At 52.0% G+C, this 23,731-nt stretch overlaps 12 protein-coding genes and 3 non-coding genes across 15 annotated transcripts; 8 read left to right on the forward strand and 7 right to left on the reverse strand.

Annotated features, from left to right (window-relative positions):
* Nucleotides 1–629: 629 nt before the first annotated feature.
* On the forward strand, nucleotides 630–2,069 carry Aspvir_004120 (uncharacterized protein; the record flags this gene model as incomplete). Its single annotated transcript, XM_043267356.1, has 1 exon — nucleotides 630–2,069. The coding sequence occupies one exon, from the start codon at nucleotides 630–632 to the stop codon at nucleotides 2,067–2,069; it is 1,440 nt and encodes a 479-aa protein (XP_043123291.1).
* Nucleotides 2,070–2,186: 117 nt separating this feature from the next.
* On the forward strand, nucleotides 2,187–2,299 carry Aspvir_004121. The gene has a single exon. It is a non-coding gene; the product is annotated as a tRNA-Leu (tRNA).
* Nucleotides 2,300–2,491: 192 nt separating this feature from the next.
* Aspvir_004122 (MFS transporter) lies at nucleotides 2,492–4,006 on the reverse strand (the record flags this gene model as incomplete). The annotated part of the gene is made up of 1 exon (XM_043267357.1): nucleotides 2,492–4,006. The coding sequence occupies one exon, from the start codon at nucleotides 4,004–4,006 to the stop codon at nucleotides 2,492–2,494; it is 1,515 nt and encodes a 504-aa protein (XP_043123292.1).
* Nucleotides 4,007–4,241: 235 nt separating this feature from the next.
* On the reverse strand, nucleotides 4,242–5,142 carry Aspvir_004123 (DUF3632 domain-containing protein; the record flags this gene model as incomplete). The annotated part of the gene is made up of 3 exons (XM_043267358.1): nucleotides 4,242–4,669; nucleotides 4,717–4,780; nucleotides 4,825–5,142. 3 exons carry the CDS (start codon nucleotides 5,140–5,142, stop codon nucleotides 4,242–4,244), a joined length of 810 nt encoding a protein of 269 aa, XP_043123293.1.
* A 396-nt stretch (nucleotides 5,143–5,538) lies between these two features.
* Nucleotides 5,539–6,661, forward strand: Aspvir_004124 (M20 family metallopeptidase; the record flags this gene model as incomplete). The annotated part of the gene is made up of 3 exons (XM_043267359.1): nucleotides 5,539–6,074; nucleotides 6,119–6,429; nucleotides 6,474–6,661. 3 exons carry the CDS (start codon nucleotides 5,539–5,541, stop codon nucleotides 6,659–6,661), a joined length of 1,035 nt encoding a protein of 344 aa, XP_043123294.1.
* Nucleotides 6,662–7,006: 345 nt separating this feature from the next.
* Nucleotides 7,007–7,077, forward strand: Aspvir_004125. Its single transcript has one exon. It is a non-coding gene; the product is annotated as a tRNA-His (tRNA).
* Nucleotides 7,078–8,004: 927 nt separating this feature from the next.
* Aspvir_004126 (uncharacterized protein) lies at nucleotides 8,005–8,755 on the forward strand (the record flags this gene model as incomplete). The annotated part of the gene is made up of 3 exons (XM_043267360.1): nucleotides 8,005–8,340; nucleotides 8,387–8,501; nucleotides 8,553–8,755. The coding sequence occupies 3 exons, from the start codon at nucleotides 8,005–8,007 to the stop codon at nucleotides 8,753–8,755; spliced, it is 654 nt and encodes a 217-aa protein (XP_043123295.1).
* Nucleotides 8,756–8,895: 140 nt separating this feature from the next.
* Aspvir_004127 (RTA1 domain-containing protein) lies at nucleotides 8,896–9,854 on the reverse strand (the record flags this gene model as incomplete). Its single annotated transcript, XM_043267361.1, has 2 exons — nucleotides 8,896–9,605; nucleotides 9,668–9,854. The coding sequence occupies 2 exons, from the start codon at nucleotides 9,852–9,854 to the stop codon at nucleotides 8,896–8,898; spliced, it is 897 nt and encodes a 298-aa protein (XP_043123296.1).
* Nucleotides 9,855–10,373: 519 nt separating this feature from the next.
* On the forward strand, nucleotides 10,374–10,445 carry Aspvir_004128. The gene has a single exon. It is a non-coding gene; the product is annotated as a tRNA-Gly (tRNA).
* Nucleotides 10,446–10,692: 247 nt separating this feature from the next.
* Aspvir_004129 (Zn(II)2Cys6 transcription factor) lies at nucleotides 10,693–12,039 on the forward strand (the record flags this gene model as incomplete). Its single annotated transcript, XM_043267362.1, has 2 exons — nucleotides 10,693–10,785; nucleotides 10,885–12,039. The coding sequence occupies 2 exons, from the start codon at nucleotides 10,693–10,695 to the stop codon at nucleotides 12,037–12,039; spliced, it is 1,248 nt and encodes a 415-aa protein (XP_043123297.1).
* A 386-nt stretch (nucleotides 12,040–12,425) lies between these two features.
* Nucleotides 12,426–16,030, reverse strand: Aspvir_004130 (uncharacterized protein; the record flags this gene model as incomplete). Its single annotated transcript, XM_043267363.1, has 13 exons — nucleotides 12,426–12,568; nucleotides 12,617–13,030; nucleotides 13,081–13,187; nucleotides 13,239–13,578; nucleotides 13,632–13,768; nucleotides 13,812–13,851; nucleotides 13,899–14,428; nucleotides 14,481–14,568; nucleotides 14,622–14,706; nucleotides 14,754–14,789; nucleotides 14,838–14,885; nucleotides 14,937–15,734; nucleotides 15,782–16,030. The coding sequence occupies 13 exons, from the start codon at nucleotides 16,028–16,030 to the stop codon at nucleotides 12,426–12,428; spliced, it is 3,015 nt and encodes a 1,004-aa protein (XP_043123298.1).
* A 773-nt stretch (nucleotides 16,031–16,803) lies between these two features.
* Nucleotides 16,804–18,644, reverse strand: Aspvir_004131 (uncharacterized protein; the record flags this gene model as incomplete). Its single annotated transcript, XM_043267364.1, has 10 exons — nucleotides 16,804–16,960; nucleotides 17,039–17,226; nucleotides 17,275–17,548; nucleotides 17,600–17,830; nucleotides 17,880–18,005; nucleotides 18,064–18,143; nucleotides 18,198–18,250; nucleotides 18,300–18,385; nucleotides 18,440–18,500; nucleotides 18,554–18,644. 10 exons carry the CDS (start codon nucleotides 18,642–18,644, stop codon nucleotides 16,804–16,806), a joined length of 1,347 nt encoding a protein of 448 aa, XP_043123299.1.
* Nucleotides 18,645–19,519: 875 nt separating this feature from the next.
* Aspvir_004132 (phosphotransferase family protein) lies at nucleotides 19,520–21,908 on the reverse strand (the record flags this gene model as incomplete). Its single annotated transcript, XM_043267365.1, has 2 exons — nucleotides 19,520–20,269; nucleotides 20,607–21,908. The coding sequence occupies 2 exons, from the start codon at nucleotides 21,906–21,908 to the stop codon at nucleotides 19,520–19,522; spliced, it is 2,052 nt and encodes a 683-aa protein (XP_043123300.1).
* Nucleotides 21,909–22,336: 428 nt separating this feature from the next.
* Aspvir_004133 (gamma-glutamylcyclotransferase family protein) lies at nucleotides 22,337–22,879 on the reverse strand (the record flags this gene model as incomplete). Its single annotated transcript, XM_043267366.1, has 1 exon — nucleotides 22,337–22,879. One exon carries the CDS (start codon nucleotides 22,877–22,879, stop codon nucleotides 22,337–22,339), a length of 543 nt encoding a protein of 180 aa, XP_043123301.1.
* A 253-nt stretch (nucleotides 22,880–23,132) lies between these two features.
* Nucleotides 23,133–23,594, forward strand: Aspvir_004134 (uncharacterized protein; the record flags this gene model as incomplete). Its single annotated transcript, XM_043267367.1, has 1 exon — nucleotides 23,133–23,594. One exon carries the CDS (start codon nucleotides 23,133–23,135, stop codon nucleotides 23,592–23,594), a length of 462 nt encoding a protein of 153 aa, XP_043123302.1.
* Nucleotides 23,595–23,731: the final 137 nt, after the last annotated feature.

A 23,731-nucleotide genomic window follows, 5' to 3' on the forward strand; every position in this document is an offset into this window, starting at 1 on the left:
CGTAAATATGCCCCGACAACGTACGACTGAACCAAGTACACGGGACACAGATGATCGACATGAATATCCAGGCATCACGGAGGTAACTGCCATAAGGTTGATGGATATTGCCCGTCCTCTGCACCCTCAACTTCTCCTTGATCTCCTCCAGTGTCTTCCGTCCCTTGCCCTTGAAATACTTGGGCCCAACGTCCGGCGTGTAGGATCCCAGGGGAGTTCGGAATAGCCAATAGCCGTTGAAATGAAGGATTTGTGTAAACATGGAACTCAATTTCCCATATTAGCCTACCATTATACAACGGAGGGTATGCTACAACTTATAACTAGCAACTACCCACTCCTCCTTTTGTTTTGTATGGTAAACCAGGTCATCTCAGAATACGCACGCTGTAACACGCTAATACTAGCCCTCAGGCTGAGTGACGCTCTCAACAGCCATCTCGGGATAGTTCTTCAATCAACTACTTCAATTCGTTCCCTCAGTACTAGCATGTACGGAAGTCCTTGTTTCATTTCATACCTCCCGGTAATTTTGGTCGTACGGTACTTACATACACTCATAACCTTGTTCTCTCCTAGCTCTGGCTGTGTCACTCTCTGCTGATCTCAACCTCCTGAATAACATCGCCATGGCGTTAAACATGACGGTCGAGCCAGTTCTCGATATCGAGGACGCTTTGGTTTCCGACGACAATCCAGCACGCAATGACGGCACCTTCGACTATGAGCGCTGTGCCAGACTACACAATTACCTGGTCGCATATGCGTGGATGGCCCGCCACGGACGAGACACGCCCGACCTCGATGCGCTAAGTGAAGAGAAATGGTTCTTCAGCGACCGGAATCCGGATCGAGATGCAAACCGTGAGCTCCTGCATCCATCCCTCAGCTCTTTCCTGGATATGATCTACGATCCTCAACCGGGGCTCTTCTACTGGATCGTTGGTCTCGCAATGGACCCCTGCGATGGAACTTTTTTTATGGAAGACAATGAGCTCGAAGATGAAGGGAAAGCGCGCTTTGTCATAATCTATAATACCACGCCTGATCTATGCTCTCATTGTCTCGGGGTCGTCTACGACCAGCAGCTCCATAGGGCCTCGTTCCCTTTGACCATCGACGACACTGAAAATGTGACGCCTGTTGATGAACACGAGGAATTCTGGTTCCCGTTGGAGACTATTCTTACCCACTGGATCTCCTTGATTCGTCTAGGCAAGGTGGTTGCCGGGCTGCCGGAGTGCGACTCTAAGCACCGATCCCAGCTTGGGTTGTGGTCGTGGCTTCCCTATTGCGACGCCCAGGTTGATAACACTGTAGCCGCGATTGATCGCTACCTAGTCGCGGTCGAATCACGAATGCCCGCCGGCTCACTTCTACCTGTAACTGGGCCTCTCTTCACAGATACAGAACTAGACGCGGCATCTGTGCCGCAGGAATGCTTTATTCGCTCGGTTCTGACACGGATGAATTCCCCGCGCTTCAGATTCATTGCACCCGGACTTGAGGTCCCGCATGACAAGGAGGCGTTCGCGAGACGCCAAAACTTTACTCGCTTGCCTTGCGAGGAGGGAACCATGCCAGCAGTCTTGATTTTTGCAGCATCAGGCCGAACTGTGGACTTCAGCATGGAATTACGAGGCCTGTTCTTCCAATATGTTCACAATGAAGATCCGCCTATGAGCATCGGTGCTCCTGTATTTGCGGGATTGTATAGCGAGCCTGCATCCCGAAGTTACCCCGATACAGAGGAGGCAGGATTCCGCCTTTTGCTTCCATTTGCTTTACGACCTGATACGCGTGATGTGGATGGGGCGCGGATGAGTGATGGTCAATTAGTCCAGACAGGCTCATTCACAGATCTTTTTCAACATGGCTGGTTTCATCCCTTTGGAGGTGACCAGCGGTCGCAGAGGATGGAAAGGCTATTCGACCGGTGGACCGAGCTGATCGAAAGTGGTGTATGGACAGTGGGTGAAGAGGGTGTGCAAGGAGGAATTGAAACATTCCGCGATGCAGATAATGGCAACGGTGCCTGGAGAGATTACTGGATTCCACCAGACTGGTAACAAGAGGTATGCGGTGCACCATGCCATATCAAGTCGAACTTGCAGTCAATGTTGGTTAAACTTCGAGAGAGAATTTGTGCCATATAACTAAATAGAGCTGCTCGCTAAAACAGTAAAGGCAAGATGGCCGAGTTGGTCTAAGGCGTGAGGTTAAGGTCCACCTTAATACCAAACTCCCAGAGTTTCCTCATCATCGTATGATGGCGTGGGTTCGAATCCCACTCTTGTCATTCAATCTTTTTTTCCCCCTTCTTTACTTTTTTATGCAAGTTTCAACTTATTTCTTTATCAATCTAGTCCCTAGATCTTTGTCGTCTATGCAGGGTATCTGTTGCCTAACTCGGACGATCATGGTCTTTGCTTGATATGTGCGCGTAGTTAATTACATTAGGATTAATGCTCTATCTCTGTATATGAGCTATTTACTTTTCCTCTCCCTGTGGCTCCTTTTTCAGGATGCTCTTGACCAGGTAGATCACACTCACGGCGACCCCAAGCCCTCCCAGTCCGATCCCCATGTACAACGCCGCTCGATATCCCAGCAATCTGTCATGGAAAGTCTTCCCGCCATGGTTGACATGGACCTCGACCGTCCCCGCGAACCCCAGTCCCAGCGAGATACTGTAGTTCACCACCGTCGTGACCAAGGAAGCCGCAATGCCCTGGTGCCGGCGCTCCACCGCATTCGACAGCAGCACCGTGCTCGCGGGAAACGACATGTCCATGCCCCACGGCGTGACCACCAGGGAAACAAAGGTCAGCGCCCAATACGTCTGATGCACCGGCGCAATCGCAAGAAACACATTCCCCAGCGTGAACGCCACCATGGCAAACAACATGATCCATCCCGGCCGGATCCGACTCATCAGGTACCCCGTCGTGAACGAGGCCAGCAGCCCCGAGACCCCCGGCGGCACAAACTGCGCCGCCGCAAGCAACGGCGTCTTACCGCGGACATGTTCCAGGAACAACCAGAAGTAGTACACCCAAATGCCGAAGCTGGCCCAGCCGCACGCGACGCAGCCCAGCACGAAGGAGACATCCGGCGTCAACGCATGGAACGGGATGAGCGGTTTGCTCGCGACGCGCAGCTCCCACGCAAAGAAGAGGCCTAGCAGAACCGCCCCGATAATCAGCAGCACGTACACATACGCCGTTGGCCAGCCGACGATGGGCGCCTGGTTCCACGCCACGTTGACGAGGACCAGGCCCCCGACACCCAGACACGCCCCGACGATGTCCAGCTCCTGCATCCACTCGAGCACAGTCATGCCCTGCTTCTCGCGCTCGTGGTGGATGCGCGGGATCACCGCCCACCCCAGCGCCGCCAGCACCAGGCAAACGATCGCATTCGCCCAGAACGCCCACGGCCACCAGGCCAGCTGGCTGAAGAGCGCGGCGAAGACGGCCCCGATGATGGCGCCGTTGGGGGCCGTCGCGCCGAAGATCGCAAAGATCATGTCCTTCTTCGGGCTGGGGCGGTACGTAGCGCCCAGGATGGCCAGACCGTTCGGGAGGAGCATCGCGGGCCCGAGGCCCTGCAAGGTGCGCGCGAAGATGAACAGCACGTAGTTGCTGTAGACGCTGACGCCGGCGACCATGGACCAGAAGCCGAACCAGACGAAGCCGATCACGAACATGGTGTGGTAGCCGAAGCAGTCGCCGCAGCGGCCGAAGAAGAGGATGAAGGTGCCCACCGTCAGGGAGTAGCCTGCGATGAACCAGCTGAGGATGCCGCTGTCGGTGATGTGGAAGGACTCCCCGATGATGGTCAGCGGGGCCAGTTGGCTACCTAGCCCGGCCTGGGTCATGAATTGGGCCATGCATATCACGAAGATGAAGACCGTCTCCCGTAGTGGGGAGAGGCTTTCGGCGATGGACCAGCCCGATCGCGTTTGCTGGAGATCGAGGCCGTCCTCCACCTCGGTGTCACTCATTTTTGGTTATGGGTTGCAGGGAGCGCTTCATTGGATGGAGGAAAATTGAAGCTTCATCTCGTCTGTAATATATTGATAAGAATTTGCTGTATGCATATGCGGAAAAAAAAAAGATTTGGATAGATAATCAGTGGAGATTTATAATCCGTATTTCCGTGATGACGCATCACCACAGCGGGGAATTTCCGCGATCGCATCTTGCATCTTGCACCGTCTGTACGGAGTTGAAGATGAGCTACTGCTCAATCCTCTCCATCTTCTCCCCAGCCAACTGAATCACCCACTTAGTCTCATCATTGGCTTGGATCTGTTCACTCATCTCCCCAAACCGCCGCTTCCAGAACTGCCACCGCTCCAAGCTCAACTGTCCCGGTCCGCTATACAGTGTCCCCGGCATCATCAAGCGCTCCATCTCCTCGTCTTGCACCGCGTCTGTCAGTTGACTGAACAAGTTCTCACCACCATACACCATCCACATCGCTGCCGCGGCAACTTCCCCCTCGAGTTCCCTGTCCGACAGTTCCTCTTCCAATCCCGACCGCAGACTCCAGACGCCAAGGAGAGAAAGGGATGGGTCGCATTTGCTCATCAGCCGCGCCGTGAAGGCTTGTAGGTTAATCCACTCGGTGATTTCTGGGTCGTTGGGTTTTGTATACGTGGGTGCTGTGACAGTTAGTAATGTAGCACTATTAACGGAGAAGGGCACGCACGATCCCAGGATTCTCTCAGGCTTGGTCCGAGGATGGGCAGGTCTTTCCATAGGCGATTTTCGGACTGCACTGTCAGTATATTTTGCTTCAGAGGAAGACGACACTTACACCCCAGATTGACACCGTTGTTGGCGGTAATTCGGTCAGAGCGTGGATCACGTCGACCAGTCGGTCTTGCGAGGGATGATTGTCATCAATCTGTTTGGCAATCTTGATGATAGTTCCCCATGTGGACCAGAGGAAGTCCTCCAGTTCAGAATCCTCTTCTTGTGTTGAAGCTGCCTTTGGTGTCAAGGCGTGGATAGCTTGTGCGGCCTCACTGGGAGGGGTTGTGCTAGAAGGCTGAAGATAGTCATTGAGGATGTTGAAGATATGCTGCTCAGTTGAATCGGGTTCAGCTTGAGATTCAAGAGAAAGAGACGCCATGATGAGTACTGTACAATTGATCTGTTTGCTTCGCTAGAAAGAAAGAGGTGGTGAAGCCAGATAGATAAATACTCAGGGATCAACGATAGTGGCGGGGTAAATCAACAGGCTACTGCAGAAGCAATCCACCAAGCACAACGCGAGTTTCAGCCACGAGTGTCTATCTTTTCCTTCTTTTGTTACTTATGACCGACGACGTAATGTCCGACGGTGCTCCGGATTCTTCTACCTCTTTATCAGTAAAGTGTTATCATCTACTCCATACTATGAGCGATAACACATGCAATGACGAAATCTCCCCGCACGCAACGTCCTCCCCGCATCAACCTCTCCTCCCACCATAGCAGACACAACACAACACATATTCTAAACAGCAATTACAGAGATAGATAGGAAATGTCCGAAGCTCCAGTGGTGGCCCTCCTCCAATCCCTTATCCAGGTCCCCAGCACCAGCGACCATGAACAAGACATCGCCCGCTGGCTCGGCAAGCACCTCTCCTCCCTCGGCTACACCGTCGAACGCATCCCCATCGCCCCAGGCTCAACGCGCGAAAATGTCTACGCGTACCTAGGGTCCACGCGCAGGGTGCGAGCCTGTCTCTCCGCGCACATGGACACCGTCCCGCCGCATATCCCGCTGCGCGTCGAAGGTTCGACCATCTACGGCCGCGGCGCCTGCGACGATAAGGGTCCCATGGCTGCGCAGATCTGTGCGCTTGAGGAGCTGCGTGCGGAGGGAGCCGTCAAGGAAGGCGATGTCGGTTTGTTGTTTGTTGTGGGCGAGGAGAAGGGAGGTCCTGGGATGATTGCCGCGAATGATCACGATTTGAAGTTTGAGGGCGTGGTGTTTGGGGAGCCGACCGAGGGGAAATTGGTTGTTGGGCATAAGGGACATTTGGTGTTTGAGTTGATTGGGGAGGGGAAGGCTTGGTAGGTCTGCTTTGATATGTTTCTACTGAAGCTAATGCTTTCAGTCATTCCGGGTACCCACATCACGGTATCAACGCCAATACCGCTCTGGTGGAAGTCCTGAGTGAGTTGTTGTGTACGAAATTCCCCGAGTCGTCGTTACTGGGTCCGTCGACGTTCAACATCGGCAAGGTTGAAGGAGGCGTCAGCTATAATATCGTCCCGGCTTCCAGCACAGCACTATGCGCCGTCCGTGTGGCGACAGATATGGCCGAGTGCAAGAGGATTGTCTCGGAGGTTGTTGCGAAGCATCCACATGTCAGACTGGAATTCAAGTTTGAGTATCTGGAGACGTTGCTAGATCATGATGTCGGAGGTTGTCAACCATACCTTTCTCCGAATCCTGCTGACGGATTACAGGGTTCGAAACAGCACCAGTGTCATACGGAACAGATGTCCCTCGATTCAAGGGAGATCATAAAAAGTACCTATACGGGCCTGGTTCAATCCTCGTGGCCCATGGAGAGAACGAACAGATTGAAATTGACGAGCTCCTGGAGGGTGTCAGGGCGTATAAAAAGTTGACTACTCACTTATTGAAGGCCTGATCAAGTCAACTTATCGCATTTTTGGCATCTCCCATGCAGATAGTACTATCAACTTATACGTCTGGCCTTCGCATTGTTGCCTCATTGTCGCCTTTACTTTGCTGAAAACTTGGGTCCAGTGGTTGCCGGGTAATGTAAATCAGAAGACTAAAGGTATCACAACGCAACATGAGGAAGTAATTAGTACAACAGAATCCACCAGCCTAGGACTACATCGTCGACGAAGCACCAGTTTTCCATTGGACAAAAATGCTGGAATGCACTGACATAAATTCGGTGTGCTCAACCAAGTATTGAATTGAGGTTGTCTTGTGTAGCATAAATGAAACGCAAAATCAAAAATCCGGTGCTGTGGTCTAGTGGTAGGACGTCACGTTGTGGCCGTGCCAGCCCCGGTTCGATTCCGGGCAGCGCCAATCATCTGATGATCTTTTTTCATACCCTTTTTTTTATACTGCTTTCCTTCCCCCCTGAAGGGAAATGCAATGGTCCCATCTATAAGTGGAGTATTATTTAGACGCAGTTGAACCAGGAGACGAAAGCATCTTGACTAAATTTCTAATATCTGGATAAAAACACCTTCTCAGTGACACGGCTCTGATTCACTTTTTTTATACGAAAATGGGCTCCTGCCGGGGGAACGAACACGAGTATTATTGATCGAATCTGTGAAACCCCTTATTACATTACTATTTCATATGCTTTTAGTTGAGTGGTTTGACAGTCCGAAGTTCCATTTTCTTGTGTAGTCTGACTAAAGGTGATCCCGTGCTTAGGCCGCGCTGTAGTTGCTTCCTTGAAAATCAGATGAGGCATTTTCTATGCACAGTTGAATTAGTCAGTAAGCTTAGTGTTGTGCTAACTAATGCTTATAGATCAGTGTTAGACTATTAGTGCTTATTTTTGGTTAAATAGGAACACTAAGATAATTTGCATATATAATCTACACTTGTAGCTATATTATTCATTTATAAGCACTTGGTAAGCAGTACCTGGTAAGTTCCGCGGTGGAGCATGATGGAGCCTCTTGTGTTGGTAATGTGGTTCTCCGTATATCCGCTTACCCATTGCCCCCTAAGAAGAAACTATGTATGTGCTTTCTAATTGGACACTGATAATGGAAATCCAGAGGACAATTTTCAGATTGACAATTCTTAGTCCATTATTCTTAGATGCGGCCCTGGAGTCTCCACAGGTAGAAGTCTGTAGAAAAGTGATGGCGCCAGGCGTGGTGGGTATATAAATACCCATCTCCTCTACAAATGAAGGAGAAATCAATCACAGTCTCTCAAGTCTTCAACATCACCCCTATACCAAACCCTAAACCATCGTACAGAGACAAAATGGGCTCGACTCAACCCGAATTCAACAACCCCGCCACCACCACTCTGCTGGAGCTGGTCAAGGCCCGGCGCACATACTACGGCCTCAAGGCCGAGAGCCCCATCTCGGACGAGGCCATTGAGCGCATCGTCCAGGATGCCGTCCTGCACGTCCCCAGCTCCTTCAACACCCAGACCTCCCGCGTGGTCCTCCTGCTCAAGGAGGAGCACCAGAAGCTCTGGGACATTGCCATCAATATCATGGAGAGCCTCGTGGCTGCCGGCAAGGTCCCCAAGGAGATGTTTGAGAACCACACCAAGCCCAAGCTGAACGCCTTCCGCGCCGGCTATGGAACTGTACGTTGATTTCTGCCGTTGATGATAATCCGTACTGACGATCCAGGTCCTCTTCTTCGTCGACTACGACTCTCTCGCTGCTATCAAGGAGCAGTTTGCCATCTACGCCGACAAGTTCGATCCTTTTGCTCTCGAGTCCAATGCCATGTCGCAGTACCTCGGTAGGTTTTCTTGCCATTTTAAAGAGGTAGCATGGAACTAACACTGAATAGTCTGGGCTGCCCTTTGCTCCGAAGGCTTCGGTGCCAATCTCCAGCACTACAGCCCTCTGATCGACGAGCAGGTGCAGAAGACCTGGAACATCCCTGCCTCGTGGAAGCTGGATGCCCAGCTCGTCTTTGGTACTCCTACCAGCGAGCCTAGCGAGAAGACCTTCCAGCCCATTGAGGACCGCTACAAGGTTTTTGGAAAGTAGACGAGTTATGTTGAACTAGATGCATATAGAGATATCCATAGCGTTGAATTTAAGACTTTCGAGTTCATTCATCTAAGACAAGTTCATTTTAAGCGGTTTCTGCATCGCATATACAGAATCAGTCCAACGAACGCATTCGACTAAACCTCTCTATACCCCGTCAACGGAACATCAGCCGGATCCTCCATCTGCACACACATCTGACTCGCTTTACTCGCCTTCAGAGCCCTCCGCACCAATCTCCCCGGATGCCAAACAACCAACACCCCAATCGAAGAAGCCATCAACGCCGCATCGAAAACGTATATATACGCCTCCTCCGAGTTCAAAGGCGACCCCTTCTCCGACGCAAACTGAATCGTCCTCACCAAGTTCCTCAGCATCAACATCCCACACGAGATATAAATCGCCCACATGTACCTCTTCCAGCCCAACCGCGGACACTCCCTCACCACAGCCGTCGGCTCCGCATCCAGCCTCCGATGAAAAGCACCCGCCACCCAGACAAACACCCCAAACACCACCAGCGCGAAGACCAACCCCGCCAGAACGGCCTTCTTGCCAATCGCCATAACGTGCGGGTCGCCGGTAATCTGCACCCCCGCGCCGGCAATCTGCGTCAGGAAGCAGATGACATCGTTGAGCACGAAGATGGTCGTCAGCCACTTTGTGCGGATGCTGGAGTGGTGCTCTGCGTCGAAGGCGCGGATGATCCGCCCGAGGACCATGTAGATGCTTGCGGCGATGAAGGGGGGTGCGCAGAGGATGAGCATCTGCTGCAGCGCCCAGGGGCCGATTGCGGTTCTGTCTTGGTGGGACCATGCTCGGCCGTAGTAGCCGAAGGTTTCGCCTGGGGTTAGGAGTGGTCAGTAGTGCATTTGGTATTGTGGGTTGGGAACGGGGTAGACGGACATATTCCTCCTAGAATGAGCGGGATGAAGTAGGCTGCGTGGTAAGGGAACATGAGGATGATGTGCATGACGGTTGCGATGCCGAAGATGGCCATAAAGGCGTATCCTGCTGTGTTGGAGGGGGTGTAGGGGTAGAATTCGACCCAGGGCGAGGAGCCGTTGGTCCCGTTGTGAAATGTAAAGTCCATTCTGGCTTGATTTTGAGGAATTGAAGTGAAATTGAAGTTAATCAGGAGAAACGAGCTACGAAGACCATGATGGTCTCATATACTGGACTACAGTCTATGGATGTAGATCAAGATTACCCTTTTGGGAAATTCTTGAACGAGTACGAGTGGGTCTTTTGAGCTTTTTCCTGAAACTTTCAACATGGAACCCAAACAGCCACAGATCACCTAAATTTAGCAAGCATTGCTTGTAGCCTTGTCATAGTATGCACTTGTACTGTCAGTGGTTGGGAGACGAATTGGTTATCTCTTCACGCAGCTTCGGTCGTTGCGGTCTCCACGAGTTTGCCATTGCTGTTTACTCCTCACCCAGACCAGTTGGCCTTCAATCCTATAACGGCTGCAAAACGAATTATGTCTTGGTTAACTTGAGGATATCTGTATCATTTGTATGTAGTTTCAAAGCATGCATTGGCAAGTCGTCTGGTTATCAGTTGACCTGAACATATATTGCTAAATGGGGTAGATTTTCCATCCACAGCGTTAGTGGTGTAGCGGTTAGCATTATTGCCTTCCAAGCAATAGATCTGGGTTCGACTCCCAGCTAACGCATCATCTTTCTTTTTATTTTCTTTTTGCCCCTTTTTTATCCTTAATTGACCAGCAACAATTTAACCTACAGAAATCTAAGTGACATATTCGAGCGTGTCCAGATCTAGTTTATGATCTACTGCTGTCCTGTTTAGGAGCAGAATTCGGAATTTTTTCCACCTCGGCTAATTTTCTGCTGCCTAAAGGGGCCAAAGACAAACGAATACGAAGTACTCCCATCGCATCCTTCTTTCTCATCACCTGCAGGATGGAAACTGAGCAAGACCGTCGGATTCGCGCGCGTAGAACCCATCAGAAATCCCGGCTGGGCTGTAAGACCTGCAAAAAGCGACGAGTCAAAGTGAGTGACGCCTTTTCTTCAATCTGCCACTGTGGTATCTTTTGAACTCAACTGCACTCAACTTCTATAGCTATGGCCAAAAAACTGACATGCAAGCAGTGCGATGAGAAAAAACCAACCTGCACCAATTGTCGACAGCATGCAGTCATCTGTGATTATGCCACTGAATCAGCTGCACCGTCTCGACCTTTGCGTCGAGAATATCGCTTCAAGCAGTCCAGATACGAGGTTCAGACTGACCTCCCCAGTACCACAGACACCAGCGTACAGTCATCCAGTCCAGGACCGACTCCCCCTCCACCTCTAGAGAGCATCTCCCTGGAAGACCTGCACCTCTTCCACCACTATGTCACCTCAACCGCCAGCACCGTGACAGACGGACACGACCGCAAACACCTATGGGACATCCACGTCCCGCAATGGGGCTTCGCCTTCCCATCTATCCTACATCTTATCCTGGCGCTCTCCGCCCTCCACCTGGCGCACCAGCAGCCGGCCATGCGCGCCCAGTACCTGAAACAAGCAGACGACCACTTCACCTTCGGCGTCCGCTCCGTGACCACCGTGCTCTCCAGCCTGAACGAGGACAACTGCCAGTACATCTACATCTCGGCCGTGCTGATCTGCCTCGTGTACTTCGGGCATGGCCCGCGCGCAGGCGAGTTCCTCGTCTTCAGCGAGTCCGGACAGGCGGAGTGGCTTGTTCTTATGCGCGGCGTGAAATCCATTCTGGAGTCGAGGCATGCGGAGATCTTCTCGGGTGTGTTGGCGCCTGATGCGCTGGAGGGGGAGGCTCAGGTAGACTCGGAGCTGGCGGAGGAGCTGGAGCGGCATAAGGCGCGGATTCGGGATGTCCAGGAGTTGATCCGCGCGGAGACGGAGGACCCAGCAATTAAAGAGATGTACGATTCGGCCCTGGATAGTCTGCAGGATATCTTTGACGAGGTATATCGGATGAGAGCCGCCGGGAAGCAGGGGGTGAATCTGATGCATCTGGTTATTGGGTGGTTGTATCGGCTTTCGGACGGGTTTGTCAGGTGGCTGGAGGCGAAGGATCCGCTTGCGCTGGCTGTCCTGGCCTACTGGGCTATCCTTCTCAAGTATATGCAGTCCTCGTGGCTGATGACGGGGTGGGATGAGCATGTTCTAGCGGGTATCCAGGCTTCTCTGCCAGAGGAGCATCGGTGCTGGATTCGGTGGCCGGTAGAGTGTATTTTCGGGGATAGGCAACCGTTATCGAATGAGATTGCATAGGTCATTGCTCCTCTGGCTATAATCACCAGTAGGCTGGGTCTACTTCTGGATCGGATCGGTTGGTCACGGTCACTCAGTAACACGCTGTACCCGCTGTACCCGCTTTCTGATGACCTCAATGATATCAATTCAACCGCCTGGCTAGCTTCCATCCACACCAGCAGCTATTCTACCCGCAACTTGACCACCGAGATCAACCAACCTTCTGCAAGCTTTAGAGAAAGCAATCCACTGACGCTCCCGGACCGACTGGGTACCCCTCGGCTATAGCACTTGAATGAAGACTAGTCTCTTGAAGTCTTTTATTGAGTCATCCTGTATACAGCACTAAGATTAAATGATACCCTCGATTTCCGTTCAACTTCACCATCATTCCCCACGCCATATCAGTTCAATCCCAAAAAGAACGGAAGAAAACTCGCCGAGCAGATCTGGATAGCCAACGGCGCAATCGCCACATTCGCCGTCGAATAGGGCCCCGGCGTAATCGTCCATCCCCACGGCGCCCCAACCGCAAAGTAAATCATCACTATCAAGTCAGCTCAACTCGTTTGTGTCATTAATCAGGGCAGCTTACCTCCCGCAAGGACCAAACAAATCGCCCACGTCCACTTGAACCGCCTCACCATCTTGTCCATCCCGATGTAGAACCCCGTCGGCCCCATCTCCTTGGCTGTCGACGCCCATTCGAGATTAATGCTGAACGCATGGCAGATAATCGCCTTGGCGCAGTTCAGGCTGATCCCGCCAAAGTAGATGATCAGGAAGGGGAGCCACTTGACTGCGTCGAGGAGGGCGCGCCAGAAGGTCTCCTCCTTGAGCTGGTGGCGGACCATGCTAAAGGCGATGGAGGAGAACCCGTTGAAGACGACGACGAGCGAGCACCAGATGCCCCAGGAGGGGAGGTAGAGGTGGTCGATGTCCGAGTCGAAGAGGCCGAGGAGGATGTAGTTTACCGTGGCGAGGAGCATGCCCGAGCCGATGGCGTAGTCTGGTCTGTTAGCTGCGTTGATAAAGGGCGGGAAAGAGGCGGAGGCTTACAGGTGAAGATGTACGCCACGATGGTCACCTTGGACGTCACTGGCATGTTGCTCCAGAGGAACCGCAGGAACAGCCGGGTCACGGGTCCCTTGTAGAACCATTGGTAGCTGCGTCGGTCAGTGCTGCACTTAATCCAGCTTTTGAGGTAAAGCACTGACAAAGGATGGAACACCAGCTCGTTACACCCGTAGGCATACTTCTCCCACCGCGTCAACTCATCGTACAGCGTGAGTGACACCCCTTCCTTGAACTCCCCGTTGTGGTATGTCGCCAGCCTCACCACCATCCCCTGCATCTGCAGCCGGAGACTGATATCAAAGTCCTCCGAGACGTGTGCGTCAGACCACCACTTCGTCAGCCCGTCGGAGGGATCGACGAACTGGATGCTTTGCAGTGCTTTCCACCGGAGGAATGCATTGTGGCCGACGAACGGAGACACGTCGCCCGAGCCGACGCCGTATTTGATGGCTGTGTAGACGACGTTGGTAAAGTACGTAACTAATTTGGTCAGTTTCCAGAGTAGATTATAGTGGCAAGGACCTGATACTCACTGCCATTCTCAAACAGATTATGGACGACCTGCATAACGCCAGATCCGTGCTGCAGAATGGCCACTTCAGGGCTCTCGTGCATCTCCAGGGCGCCGTAGAGAAGGCAGTCCACCGGCACACGAGTATCACAGTCGATCCTATGCATGTCAGTGAGAGTCTTTGAAAAGGCCGACGACTTACAGCAAGATCAACTCCCCGATACGAATGTTCCCTTCGGCCCCTACCATGGTATCAGTAGCATTCAAGGCATTTTTGCATGTCTCTTACAAGTACGGCCCTCATCAGCGGCAAGCATATTATCCAGCGCCTGTTGATAGAGTCGCTCATCGTCGTCCACCGTCAACTCGTCAACCGTACATCCCCGTCGCTCGGCCTCCTCTTGCATCAGACGAGCCAGTTCATCCTCAACGCGAATCGAGAACTCCAATCCGTAGTTCATATTACTCGCCTTCTTGAACTTACCCTTGCGCTCGAACCCGATCTTATTCGCCATTTCCTGCGGCGTAGGGGGACCGCGCTCTTCTCCCCCTTGAGGATTTTCTTCTATGGCTGGCACGATTTTGTCCTTCCGAAAGAGTCCAAAGGCCCAGCCACTCTTCTTGACTGCTGTTTTTTTGTTGGGAGGCCGGGCAGTGTACCCGATCCCGTTTTCGCGGTAGTATTGTTTTCTCGCTTCGGCCAGTTCAGGCTGGATCACTTGCATGCCGTCGTCGTTGACGAAGACGGAGGCGGTCCCGCCTTGTTCTTCGTAGTATTGGACTGCGGTGAGGACGCTCATCATTGTTGGAACGATGACACTGTCTGTTCAGTATTCCTTTGTTCCAAGGTGGTGGTTGACATTTGACATACCCTTTCAGGCCTTCCTTGTAGACAGGCATCTGGATTGTGATATGGGGCAGCTCGTAGTCCCGATGAGCTTTTGGGTTGGGCTTGACGGCTGAATGTGTTTTAGCTACATGTTCTTCTCGGCAAGAATTTCCTGGAACTGACCAGAGTGATACTTGGAGTTCTTCAGACAGAAGCCCGCGGGGAGGAAGAGCTGGAAGACACTGGTGACCAACACGATGAAGAAGAACTGGCTGAGTTAGCTCTAGCAAATGAGATACAGAGGCAGATGCTTACCAGCGAGAACAGAGCGAGCGGTGGGATGGTGGCAACCTAAGCATCGTCAGCCTACATCTCTCAATCCATTTCCATCAGTCCTACCAGCCCAAACCGTGTGTATCCTCCATCCCACTGGTACTCATTCAGCAGCTATCCATCTGATCAGTCAGATACTTTTACTCATTGATGGTATGGACTCACCCTCGCCACCCCCAGCGCCTGCGTCAAGATAACCAGCATAATCGCCAGACTGATCTTGATCGCATGCATCCGCAGCGCCGGTCTCGGGGCAACATTCTGCTCTAGGTCCGGGGCGCCGTCGTCCTCCCCCTCCTCCAGCGCCACCGCCTTGCTGTATATATCCTGTTTCTCGTCCAGCGCACCACGCACGGGAGGCGACGCGATGGCCGGGTTCTGCAGCTCGTCTGACGGGAGGGATCCGAGGGGGGTTGACCGGCCGGATACCCTCGGGGTGGTGAAATTCGATATCCTAGGGCTCTTTGAGGCAAGCCGGTCAGATAACTTGCAGCCGTTGGCGTAAGTAGATAGATAGATACTCACCTGTCCACCGAGCTGCATCTCGACATCATGCGCTACGTTAAGCAGCCCACTCGCATCATGCGACCAGACCAGAACGATCTTCTCATCTAGGACGATGCATGCGCGGGAGTAATGTGTCAGGTTCACGTCCACATCGTCGAGGGTAGGAATGACAGGAACCCGCGCGCTCGTGCTCTCCACGACGAAGCTCTTCTGGTCCGGGGCGATCGTCGCGATGGTCCTGGCGGTGACGCGAGAGGAGAGTGCCACGACAGCGGTTTCGTCCAGTCTTTTGATAGCCTTTGCAAGACTGGGATTGATAACGGCGGGATGGAAGGCGTACGCGTCGTCTGGCAGTTTGACGGCCACGCAGACTGAGGAGGAGTTCTCTGCCGGATTGGGATTGGAATGATCGAACCAGCCGAGAAGGGTTGCTCTTCGCGCCAGGCTTTTCGTCACCTGCCTTTGTCAGAATGGTATCTAGGCAATGACGGGAGGGAGCAAACCATATACGGATTGTCTTCCTCCTCCAACTCCGACGTTGGATGCAGAGAGGACGTTCCGCTCCGTCGAGAACTGCCTGACATACTCGGCTTCTGCTGCACCATCACGGGCGGTAGAGCCTGTGCCAGCTCGGCGGTTTGAAGCTGTGGTGTCGGTGATCGGGAGGTCATGTACGCGCTCTGTTCGAGGGGATCAGGTGCATCTCTCCCTGTGGGCAGCTCATGCCCATAATCCGGCGCTGGAACAGCCATTGTACTTTACAGTCCTGTAGCGAGGGAGAGAAGGACCTTGAGAACTAGGGAGAATAGATAAAGGCCGAGCTCTAGCCATGATTGAAGACATCCACCGACACGTCAGCGCTGACCGATACGGCCGGAGTGATAAAGTGACAGAGAGCAGGTGGCGCTTTCTGGCGAGCTGATAGCTATCCAGCATGGCAGCCTGTCGAATCGAGACTGGTCGGAACGTGAATAGCATTAAAGAACGCTGGCTAGCAATTCCACACCAGCGAGCAATCTCTAGAATCTAGATAGCCCAAGCGAGATGCAGTTCTTTCGGCCACGCCGAACTAATAGTGAGTGCTCGCTTTCGGGCTAAATGGCTTGCAAAGATAACGACCATCGATGGTAGCCCCTAAGGGAACAGCCGAAGCGAACCATTCGATGGACAGTAGTATAAATGGTATTTTGTAGCGACGGCCGACGAACTGGTCACGAACTGGTCTCTGCTGGGCTCTAATCTCAGGCTTGTGGCTTGTGACTTGTCACTTTAGTGCAGGGGCTAGACCCGTTAGCAGGGGCGCTCTAAAGTTAGTTTCGGCCGGGAGTGGAATTCCGTCGCCTCCCGTTGCCGTTCTTTGGTCTATCATGAGGCTATTCCCGTATCTGCACAGACTACGACCAGGGACTATCGGCAGGTGGCTAGATGACAGCTCGTAAATAATATTGATTGGCGCTAAATGATTGGGACTACAAAACAACCGTGCACACCGTATGAAACAAACAAGCAATATCTGCCGACAGCTTCAACAAGACCCTTGCTGCCACATCTTGACCGACCTGACGATCATAGCACGGTCGTTTGTATCTCCCCAGGTGGGCAGCCAGGAACTATTTGCCAGCCAGAAATCCCGCATCGATGTATCGCTCTTATCCATCCACGGCTTGTTCCCTACCCGGTCCCTACAGCCAGCAATTGAGTTTGCGTCAGCGCCACAACGTCCAAGCAAACAAAGAGAGATTCCATTGGGATATACTCACGGGAAGTAACCATTCGTTGCACCAACAGCCACATTGAGAATCAAGTAGAATGGCTGGTCAAACGGGGTGTTGTCTCGCCCAGTCTGACTCCAGGGGTTCGTAGGAGCCGAGCCATTGTCATTCGTGCCGGCGAACTTGCCATACGTCCACATATTCTCGTTCTTGGTAAAGTCAAAAAAAAGCACTTGCTGTTCTGATTTTAGTATTCTGCTCAGAAAAGCAAATAGCCAACTCACCCGTAGTCGCCCGTCCAGCCAGGTAAACAGATACTTCTCCGACCACTCCAGCCCAAAAGTATGGAATCCATCCGAGTACTTGGTGCGCTTGGATCCCCACTCGCCCATGCTGAGCACATATGCATCGTTATCGTACGTCGTGCCCCAGTGCATCGACGAGCTGATGATGTTGCTGCCCAGCGGATACCGCTCCGCGTCGTTCCCGCGGCTTTCCACAATGTCAATCTCCCCGCTGGCGGGCCACGGCCCGTATACTGAATCTTGGGGCATCATCCTACAAAGTTTAGTGCTAGTGCTAGCTATAATGGTAGGGTGGCGGACATACCAGATTCCGGGCCACAGCCAATCGCCCGCCGGCAGTTTAGCGACTACCTCGACCCGGCCGTATTTGATAGTCTTCTTTCCGGCTGTGGTTAGTCGAGCCGAGCGGACGGGGTTGATGATTTGTCCTGCGGTCACGTTGCTGCGGACTGCGCACTTGGAGACGGTGGTTAGATTGGAGAGTCGCTGGTCCGTTGTGGTACAGGTGCCATCTGTGGTCAGGTTGAGCATATACCTATCAGAAGTCAGTATGAGAACTCAAGTCACGAAAGACTAGGACATACCCGTCCACGAATTGCGCCGGTGTGATATCTGTGTCCTCGAGAGTCAGAGTTGGAACGATGTGGAGGCCCTGGGCGTCGACAAAGGAGTTTCGAGGGTCGGCCGTGGTCCAGTCGAATGAGCCTGTTCTGTATATTTGCTATCAGAGGCTGTCCCAGCATATCGGGTAGGATTGCTACCGCTCACCCCCAACCATTCACCTGCACCTCGTGGTTCCAGACACTGGTGTCCAGAGTGGAGAAGCCCTCGTCTAGGATCAGACAGTACTATTGAAGTCAGCTCAACAGTAGACGAAGTTTATCAGGACGAGACGAACGAACCTCATTCTTGGGTACAGTGGCCACCGAATGGTAGCAGATGAAGCCGGACAGCGCTATATCCTCTAGTGAGTAAGACTCCTTTGTGACCATAAGGAGACATACCAAGCGCAACACCAACCGCACTGTAGAAGATAATCCGGTCCCAGTCCCATGTGCGCTTTCCTGTCTGTAGCCAAGGCTTCTCGAATCTAAAGGCCCAATATCAGATCTGGCGAGAGCTCGGAACTGCAACTGACACTCACTCCCCAATCAATCGTGAACTCTTGAAGCGACGACGAGGGCGAACAGTGGTCGTGGCCGATCCTGGAAGCGGCTTTAGCTAGGTCATTGAAATCTGAAACGAGTCAAGGGCATACCAGATGGTATAGAGATTCTCGAGGATGGCGGTGCAAAGGAACTGCACGCAGAAGCACGGTCAGAGGGTGCTGGAGTCATTCTTCGATCCATTGCGTTCTATCTAGTCACTGGTATACTACGAAAGAATGATTCTACAACTGTGCTACGAGTCCATATATCTATAAATCTGATACTCATGCGGTATACATGCAATGCATGTCCTGAGCACGCACTAGCTTGCATGGCATACAGGGATATTCTGGCCCTTGCACTAAGCCAGCGATAGGGTAGACAAGGGTACAAAATTGCCACTGACACTAGAAATAGGCTGTTAGTGTCTGACCGGGAGTTAGTTACGTGACAACACCCAGGCCGGGCTATCTCGGCCGTAAGCTGCCGTCCTCAGTCTTAGACATACACACGTGGCTTACAGATTGAAATCACGAGGCGAGTCACTCCAATATAGGTAAGATTAGACGAAGTAGATAGTTTCCAGCCTCGATTATTGGTAGTTGCAGGTCGTAGACTCCGAATACCTGGCCTAGAGAAGTCTCATCCAGGTGCCGTGCGCCAGTGGCTGCGCTATCCAGCGCATCTTTGTCCGTGGAGAGCTGAACAGGAGCGGTAACAATGCTCGCCTGATATTACGTCCAATCTTCCTGGAACTTTTCTTGTATAAGGTTTGGGAACTGTTGTTGATGTATGTCCTAGGGGCCAAAACACAAGAGATGTATCGGAGCTGCCGAAGGCAGGGCAACAATGAAGAGCACAGGCCCTAGCAGCTATGGATATAAATAAGAGCGCGCAATAGCACATATCACTATCGTTATCTATGCTCTCCACATCAATTGCATCTACAGCCATTGGTCTGAACTGATACTTGCGACATGGCCCTGTTTCTTCTATTCTCCACTCTTCTCGTAGCCTCTGCCACTCCCACTACCTTTGATGTATGTAGCACTCCTCCCACATTACAAGGTCAAAGGTCAACTAACGAGTAAACCATACGATAGAACGCACTCCTCCCCAGACAATCCGTCTCCCTCAACGGACTCTGCGGCGCCTACAACGGAAGCGCAACCTGCGCCGGCAGCGCCTTCGGCAACTGCTGCAGCCAATTCGGTTATTGCGGCAGCCAGCCCGTCTACTGCGGCGCAGGCTGCCAAACCGGCTACGGCGTCTGCGGAATCGACACGACGCTCCGCTGGCGCAGCCTCGGCTGCTACTCGGACGACACAAACCACCGCACCCTCAACACCTCCATCCTCGTCTCGGGCAACACGGTGCAAACCTGCCAGGCGGCCTGCGCCCAGGCCGGCTTCACCTATGCAGGCATGGAGTTCGGAACGCAATGCTTCTGCGGCACGGCGATCATGAACAACGGCGCCGCTGTCGCCGCGTCGCAGTGTAACATTGCCTGTCCCGCGGCCGGATCGCAGGTCTGCGGCGGCTCCAACGCGCTCAGCCTGTACGCTGTCGTGCCCGTCTGGCAGAGTCTGGGCTGCTATTCCGACGCGACCAAGGCGCGCACGCTGGCCGTCTCGTATAATGTTGCGGGCAACACGGTGGAGAAGTGCCAGGCGGCCTGTGAGGCGGGTGGGTATCTGTATGCGGGCATGGAGTTTGGCACGCAGTGCTTCTGTGGGAACTCGATTGACAATGGTGGTGCGCTTACATCGGGCTGTGCGACGCCCTGTGCTGGCGACTCGACTGAGGTTTGTGGAGGGTCGAATGCCCTAAGCATGTACTACCTCTTCCAGTAGAACGTTCGAGCGCGATAACGGTGTAGCTAGTCTAGCCTTCAAATGAACTCCCTATGCATCATCTCAAGACACCATCTTGAATAAAAAATACAAAGTGTAGTTGAAAAAGGAAAAAAGATGGCGCTACCCGGAATCGAACCGGGGCTGACACGGCCACAACGTGGCGTCCTACCCCTAGACCATAGCACCTTTGATGTTGGTTTCTCAACTAAAGTGCCCTATTAAGCAGGAAGATTCTGATTATTAAAGAGCATTATAATGCAACTAAGTCGTCAATGCTATAATGAGAATCCAACTTACCCTCACTTACCTGCTTCGTTTTCTCCCTCACGACAATATCTATACGGTTCCGCTCTTCTGCGCTCAACAGATGAAGTCGATCTTCAAGTGTCGTGAATGAACCAAAAAACGTTTGATCAATGTAATTCCAATAAATTTCATCAAACATAGAGCTGTGCCGCGAAGCAAGACAGATCCAAAACAGCCCTGTCTCAAACGACCTCTCCATGGTGGCTGATAGTCGCTGGGATTCTGACAAAGTACCGCGCTTAATTTTCCCAGTTTCACAATCTTTAAGCGCATCAAGGAAAGTGCGGAACCTTGGCATAAAGCGCACCAAGAACTGGTTCAGGTCTGGCTCCCAATCTTCCGGACGCTCTAATAAGAGCCACCAAGGAGCGGCGTATGTGTACTCGACAGGGGCAGCATAGGCAAACTCCCAATCGACAACTCCAGTGACGACAAGGTTTGGACCAATCAGGACATTATCTGGGCAAAGATCATCGCAGAAGATACGGAAAGGACCGTTGCAGTGTTCTTTAGAAATCTCCCGCGACAACTTACGGAAGAGACAGCGTGCGATATATTTCTTGCGGCAGTCGGCCTCGTCTGTAACCGCATCATTGCGTTGAAATTCAAAGTGGTGGAGATGGTGAGAGGCGAGCTCCTCAAAGTACTCTGCTGCATTATTGAAACGTCGTCGCTCAAACACATGGAAGGGGATGTTAGAAAACTGGGCGAGTCGATTCATGTTGAATGTGAGGGGCCGTTTTTGCACAACCCAATTCCCGAGCTCGTCCTGTCTGATGGCTCCAATAAACGGAAACTCAGGTTTCGAAAGCTCGAGCAGGACTTCCGCCATTCCGAAATAAGCTCTCTTCAGCACAGACATAGGAATACTCGGGTTCAACGTTGCTGTCTCCTGAGATGGATCTCGGAGGTGCTCGCTCAATGGATTTCCATCGATGAAATCCATCACAATATAGGGGCCAACCACACAATTACCAGACCCGAGGACCTTTGGGACAGGGATTTCTGTATGCTTGGCAACATATTCCATGACAGCGACCTCATCCTCGACCTTTTCACGGCGAGCGATGACCCGGCCAAGGGCAGCAAAGCGGACCACAACGCGAAGTCCTTCCTTGAAAGTGACTCGATAACATATGTTGAAGGCGCCGTTCGAAAGTCGGGACGCTGTTGCTGGTGTGCCAGGGCAATGTCGGGAAGCTAGTTTCCCTGCCAGTTCCTCTGGTGAATGTTTAACCAAATTCTGTATCCACACCTGGAAAATCCGATCTGATTGTTGCTGTGCAAGGGGATCAAAATCCATTGTGCAAGCAGCAAAAGCCCGCAAGCCCGACCATGTAGATTGCTTGACTATGGTAGAGAAGTGAATCCTCTGCCAGGACTCAGGAGACGGACTCCTCAATCATAACACTGCGCATAGGGGGTTGACTGGAAGATTAATTTATCCGGACGCCATTGACACGTGATGTGAGATAGATGTTTGGGCCACATCTTTCCTCTTCTTTGCCTTTTAGATAAAAGGAGTGATCTAATATACAAGCCGACCTTGGATCAATTGGTGTCTGGGGCACAGCGAGATTGCGTTAAGTGGCAACTGGCAAGGGGCCGAGACTCCACAATCAACGCCTACCCGCTATCTAGTCCACGTCTTTAATGAGAAGCTGAAAATGTGAAGGGTCCACCAGTTGGCCAAGGCAACTTGGCTAATTCAGAGCAAACTGTCGCAATGCATCATCCCAATTTCCCGCCCATCTGCAGAGTCCAAAGTTTGCGGTCGAATCGTTGTTCTAGCAAAGCTTTTGCATCACCAGCATACATAAATGTCTTGCCAAGCGCCTCTGACGGCTCTTCGCCATCCGTACAGAATACCCAGCAGTCTGCAACTCGGTATGCGTTGGTTTCATAATAAGCAAGCTTCTGAGCCTCCTCTTCGCACTGTACCAGATACGCATACCCAGAAACCTCCTGTCCCGGCTCCCCATTAATCAAGGCAGGGTAATCACCCCACTTGGCGAGCGCATAACCGATTATTTTCGCCTTGCGAAGTCTGGGTTCCTCTTGCAGATCGATGATTCTTTTCAGGTTTGCAGCAACTGCCAATGTTCCGTAGAAAAAGTAATACACAGGGTATTCTGGTGGAAGTTCGTGGGTGGCTCCCTCGAGATTTGTCAGATAGTCGGGAGGCGCCATCACTTGGTAAGGCGATGGTTCTTCTTTCCGGGGCGGAGTGCTTGGTGGGTTCAGTGTTTCTTCATTCCAAGATTGCGGTGGCATCTTGTGAGACTAAGATGTATCCCGCTTAAGCAACTAATTCACTTAAGAGAAACGTCAAGCTGAGCAGTGACTGGTTGGTTTTATCGTCCCTCTGCGTGGTTGGTAATAGATTAGGCGCCAGCCTCGTCGAAACATGTGACGTCCACATAAAGCTGCCTTCGTGTCTGCCTCCAGAGATTCGGGACTTACTATGCTCACCATCTGATGAACCATCCCATCTAGTCTGATACGGAGTCTCTATTACGCAGACACCATGTCCAACATCGCTGAAGTTCGTGAGAAGATATTCGAAAGGAAGGAAGCACAACGAATTATTATCAAAGTGCATACAGAGAAGCTGGATTCTCAAGATTACCGTGTCTCAGCATACAATTTTGTCAACGAAATCTTTCCTGACTGGGAGAACGACAAGCGAATTCTTTTTCTCGCGATTGAAATATGGGGAGACCGCACTTATATGGCCGTTGACATCAATAATTATGACTACAACTTTGATACGGCACACAAAAACAAAACTATCCTTCCAGTCTATGTGCTCTGGCAGCATAGGCGAAGAGGCTGGGTCATGATAAGATGGCCCCAGGAAGATGAGCGCCTTGCTACAAAACTAGCTGACCTTCATAATGTTAATGGGTTTGATGCCACAACACCTTTTCTTGAAAACTACAATACACGGATTGTGCACGCCAATCCGCGCGAGTTTCCTGAGAGTTGACTGTGTCTACGCTTTGACATACAATATTGAAATATGTTGACGCAGTGGAAACTAGAAAGAAAAGCCGTGGAGACTGCTCTGGGACTCTAAGTCCCATCCTTTCTGCAGCAGATTGGCAACCTTTGTGGTATCTGTTA

The sequence above is a fragment of the Aspergillus viridinutans genome (assembly GCF_018404265.1).
Source record: "Aspergillus viridinutans IFM 47045 DNA, scaffold_2, whole genome shotgun sequence".
NCBI lineage: Eukaryota > Fungi > Ascomycota > Eurotiomycetes > Eurotiales > Aspergillaceae > Aspergillus > Aspergillus viridinutans.